Source organism: Telopea speciosissima, chromosome 1, assembly GCF_018873765.1.
Source record: "Telopea speciosissima isolate NSW1024214 ecotype Mountain lineage chromosome 1, Tspe_v1, whole genome shotgun sequence".
Classification (NCBI taxonomy): Eukaryota; Viridiplantae; Streptophyta; class Magnoliopsida; order Proteales; family Proteaceae; genus Telopea; species Telopea speciosissima.
Genome location: NC_057916.1, coordinates 49,614,764 through 49,619,700, shown reverse-complemented (window position 1 = coordinate 49,619,700; position 4,937 = coordinate 49,614,764). Strand labels below are relative to the sequence as shown.

Genomic DNA, 4,937 nt, shown 5'->3' with positions numbered 1-4,937 from the left:
CATTCACCAACTGTGAACTAGATCGAATGGTCTACTCTTCGGTGGCCGAACTCTGCCAGGCCTCAACCATGAGCAGTCTCGTCCTCTCTCAATTCCATCTGTAGTCCTTTCCCAAAGCACCGTCAGTGACCAAAGATTTTACCGCTTGGTGGTACACACACTTCACCTCCTTGGCACCCTTTCGATCCTGTCCTAAGGGCAGCAAGCGTCCTCCCTCGGCCTCCGACGCCAGTTATCAGTCCATCGCCTCAAATGGAAGAAAGCCGTAGTCAAGCATGCCATCAGTAAGTACACGTCCCGTCCTATTTCTAATTCACAGTTTGATCAGTTTTAGGACTAACCCCCCTCTTCTTCTGTGTCACAGTAAAATCTGCGGCTCGCTCGTCCTCCTCATCCCAGTCAAATCGGAGTGATGAGGGTTCCTCACCAGAGACCGAAGAAGGCTCTGAAACTGTCAAAGAAGAGAATGATGTGGACGAAGAAGAAGAAGAACCCGTTCCACCGAGCAAGAGACCAAAAATGGTCAGCCCATCGAAGGTTGCCCCACACAGGGTATCCCTCCCCAGCATGTTCCAGATGGGTCAGCCTGCAGGCGCCCTGCCTCAATCTTCAGTAGTCTCTCCTCCAGGCACTCCTCCTTCTATTAAGGACCGTACCCGATCAAGTACTCACTCTAAACCAACTTTCCAAGGCCAATCAAGTTAGATTGTTGTTCCCAGTTCCTCCACATCCGGATCCTCCCCCTCTCAGGACAAATTCGAGGGCAACGGGAGAACAGAAGAAGTGGGGGTTGAAGAGGTAGAGGATGATGGTGACAATGTCGCCAGGTATGACGAGGCTGAACTGAATGGGTCTAAGACTCCTCTATGTGATCCGAAGCCTCCGTCCCCCTAAGGCCGGGTCCTTCCTGAGATAACCCCAAAGATATGTATCTCTACCCCAACGTTTTCCTTCTTCGTGCTTTTGCAGGTGCTGACCTCTCCCTTGCCTCAGGTTCCTAGCATAGAAGCTTTTCTAGAAAACCTGAGTTCCTCTGAAGAAGATCAAGAGACCAATGTCGCCTCCGTCTCCGGGCCCAATGAAGGTCAAGTGACCGAGACGAAGGCACTTCTTCGGTCCTTCTATGAGTCCACCTTTTCTGAGGCTGTGAAAAGTACCAGCTTGATGCCAATTGCCACAGCTCTTCGATCCCTACTGTCCCTGCCAGACCTCCCAGCCCTGGTCCGTGAATGGCTAGACGAGGCCGTGGCTTTTATGTTTGATGTGACTACTTCAGCCCCCCTTGTTCTCCAGAACGTCCAGACTTTTGACACCCTTCTCAAGGAGACCAACACTGCGGACGCGCACTACTGAAAGCTGAAGAATGCTCTAAAGGGCCTGGTTGGCGAAGTCAAAGAAGGACAAAATAAGCTTGCTCAACTGGGCAACAATATACAGGAAATGGAAGCCCGCTTAGAAGCTCTTCGAGTAGAGAAGGTCACCTTGGGCGAGAGTATCAGGCAAAAACTCATTGGCTCTGAAACTGTCTCCGTCGAGACGTCAACTGCCCAGTATCAGGAATAAAGAGCGCTGAGGCCGAGTCGTGAAGCCAGCTTGGCCGTGGCCAAAGAGCGCCTGAACGTGATGGACCAGAAATGGCATGAACTCCAAGGCAACATTCCTCATGACTTTTTAAATTAGGCCTGCGTGCCTTCCCCCCCCCCCTTTTTCTCTTTTGTCCGTCTGGAAAAACAATGGTGCTCCTTTGTTCTTCCATTTTTCTCTTTTAGTGGAGGCGACCTGGTTAGGTCGTCATCGCTCCAGTACTTTAGTAAAGCCTGTTTCCTTTCATCCACGGCTATGTCTGGAATTTTTCCTCTGTCTTCTTTCAGCCTAGGTCCCACATCGTGGGGCAGTATGCCTTTAGGAACTTTCTATTTATAGGTCTAACATGGATGCTCCCTCCCATGTCTTGCAGTCTATACACCCCGCCTTTTAGTACTTGACAGATCGTAAACGGTCCTTCCCACATTGGGGACCATTTTCCCAACCTGGGATCCTTCGCCCCAATAGGAAGTACGGTCTTCAAGACCAAATCTCCCTTTTGGAAATGCTTCAAACTGACCGTCTTATTGAAGATGGCCGCGATCTTCTTCTTCTGGACCTGCATCCTATCCAACGTAGCCAAACGCTCCTCCTCCAAGTCATCAAGCTTGGCTATCATGGCCTCAGTGTAGGCGGTTGGCGAGAGTCTCTGTTGGAATGCCACCCTTGCTGACCTTACGCTTACCTCTACTGGCAACACCATGTCATGGCCATAAGTTAGGGCGAAAGGTGTGGTGGCGGTGCTGCTCCCTTGGGACGTCCTGAATGCCCACAGGACCTCTGAGAGCATGTCTGCCCACCATCTTGGGTTATCATCGACTACCTTTGATAGGCACCCCTTAAGGATCTTGTTGCTTGCTTCGGCCTGCCCATTGCCATGTGCATAGTATGGGGTAGAGTGAGTAAACGTTATGCCTAGCTCAGCCGCAAACGCAACCACTTCATTCCCTACTAACATGCTCCCATTATCACAGGTGACAGTCTCTGGGAGGCCGAATCTATGGATGATATAGCACTTTAAGAATTGGATCAGTTCGGTCTGACTGACTCCCTTCATTGGCACAGCCTCCACCCACTTGGTGAAGTAATCCGTTGCCACAATGATGAAGCAATGCCCCCGTGTTGCTGGCGGCAAAATTTTCCCTATCAGATCCATAGCCCATCCTCAAAATGGCCATGGTTTCAATACGGGGTTGAATTCTGCCATTGGCAGGCATTGCACCGGTCCATGGGTCTGACATGCCCAGCAACGCTTTGCATATTTGACACAATCTGACATCATTGAAGGCCAGTGGTAACCATAGCGCATGATTAACCACCTTATCTTAGGACCCGCTTGGTGAGCTCCGCAAATGCCCTCATGTACTTCAGCCATTACCAACATGGCCTCGTTTAAGCTGACGCATTTCAACAGCAAGTCGTCTTTCCCTTTTTTATACAAGTCTTCTCCGATCAGCACGTATCTCGCTGCTCGGTCACATATTTGCCTGTCGAAACTCGGCCCTGGGTTGCTCAAATACTGCATGATGGGCGTACGCCAATCAGGATGAGTATCCTGAATGTAGCAAACCTCAGTCACGCCCATCATCCTGATCGACGACTGAACCCGTCTCTTGATGACGAAGGTGCTCTCCATACTGCCCTCTGGAAGACCCACCCCCGACGTGGCTTGAGCCAGCCCATTCGCAGCCTGGTTTCTCAACTGTGGTACGTGCCAAACTATCACGTCCTGGAAGCCATCTGCTAGCCCTCTGGCCATCGCCAAATAATCCACCAGGTGTTCGCTCTCACACTTGTACCCCCCAACCAGCTGCCTGATGACTAACTGTGAATCTCCAACAATTTCGATGGTGTTGGCCCTGAGGTCACGGAGCAATTCTAGCCCTAAGATCAGGGTCTCATATTCAGCTTGGTTGTTTGAGTAAGGAAAGTCTAGATAGAATGCCAACTGCGTTTCCTCACCAGCTGGTGATCTTACGACCACTCCTGCCCCGGCTGCACGTTCGATCTTAGAATCGTCAAAGTAAAGCATCCACGGCGCTAGACCGACAACTGGCACCTCCATCTTCGCTCCACTGACCTCAATGGGAGGATGATCCACGAGGAAGTCTACCAAGGCCTGCCCTTTTACGGCCTTCTGGGGTATGTATTGCAGGGCGAACTCGATCAAGGCAAGCGTCCACTTCCCCACTCTCCCTCTCGAGATTGGGCGCATGAGCATGTACTTGATGATGTCAGTTTGGCAAACTACATCCACCGTGGCTGGCAAGAGATAATACCGGAGCTTAGTGCAAGAAAAGAACAATGCCAAGCAGAGCTTCTCAATGGCAGGGTACTTCCGCTCAACCTCTGTCAGAACCCGACTAAGGTAGAAGACAGCCTGTTCCTTCCCAACCTCGTTGTCTTGCGCTAGCAGACTCCCAATCAACCCTTCTGCTGCAAAAATATATAACTTCAGCGGCACCCCCTGCCTGGACGGCATCAGGACTGGGGGTTGTGTCAAGTAGGCCTTGATCTGGTCGAAGGCCTCTTAGTGGGCCGTCTCCCATCTAAAGTCTTCTCCCGTCTTCAGCCTTAATAGTGGAGAAAAGATCTTTGTTTGCCCTGCAGAATTCGCGATAAAGCGTCATAGGAAATTGACTTGCCCCAGGAATTTCTGTAACTCCTTCTTGTTCAAGGGCGGCCTGGCCCCCTGAATGGCCCTGGCTTTGTTCTTGTCGACCTCAATCCCCTTCTGATGGACCAAGAATCTGAGGAAATTTCCAGTTGCTACCCCGAAGGCACACTTCAATGGGTTCATCTTTAGCCCGTGAGTCCTCATTCTCAAGAAAACTCTCCTCAGGTGGTCAAGGTGCTCGCTTTCCAGCTTTGATTTGACCACTACATCATCAATGTAAACTTCTACGAAGGTACCGATCATGTCATGGAAGATAGTGTTCATGCCTCTCTGGTACGAGGCACCGGCATTCTTGAGACCGAACGGCATAACTAACCATTCATATGTCCCTAGCGCTCCCGGGCAACGAAAGGCTATTTTTGGGACATCCTCTTCTGCGATGAAGATCTGATTGTACCCGGTATGACCATCCATGAAGGACATGATCTGGTTCCTTGCAGCCGCGTCTACCAACATGTCAGCCACAGGCATGGGGTATTCGTCTTTTGGGGTCGCCTTGTTCAAATCCCTGAAGTCCACTCTCACCCTCAACTTCCCATTCTTCTTTATGACGGGAACGATGTTGGACACCTACTTCACATACCTAGCGGTCCGAATGAACCATGCTTTCAACAACTGTTCAGTTTTATCCTTTACCTTCAGGATGACGTCTGGCGACATTCGCCTAGGTAATTGC

At 50.7% G+C, this 4,937-nt stretch overlaps 2 protein-coding genes across 2 annotated transcripts; both read right to left on the bottom strand.

Annotated features, from left to right (window-relative positions):
* Positions 1–1,867: 1,867 nt before the first annotated feature.
* On the bottom strand, positions 1,868–2,740 carry LOC122650705 (uncharacterized protein K02A2.6-like). Its single transcript, XM_043844099.1, has one exon. The coding sequence runs from the start codon at positions 2,738–2,740 to the stop codon at positions 1,868–1,870; it is 873 nt and encodes a 290-aa protein (XP_043700034.1).
* A 9-nt stretch (positions 2,741–2,749) lies between these two features.
* On the bottom strand, positions 2,750–4,066 carry LOC122650699. The gene has a single exon (XM_043844094.1). It carries the CDS (start codon positions 4,064–4,066, stop codon positions 2,750–2,752), a length of 1,317 nt encoding a protein of 438 aa, XP_043700029.1.
* Positions 4,067–4,937: the final 871 nt, after the last annotated feature.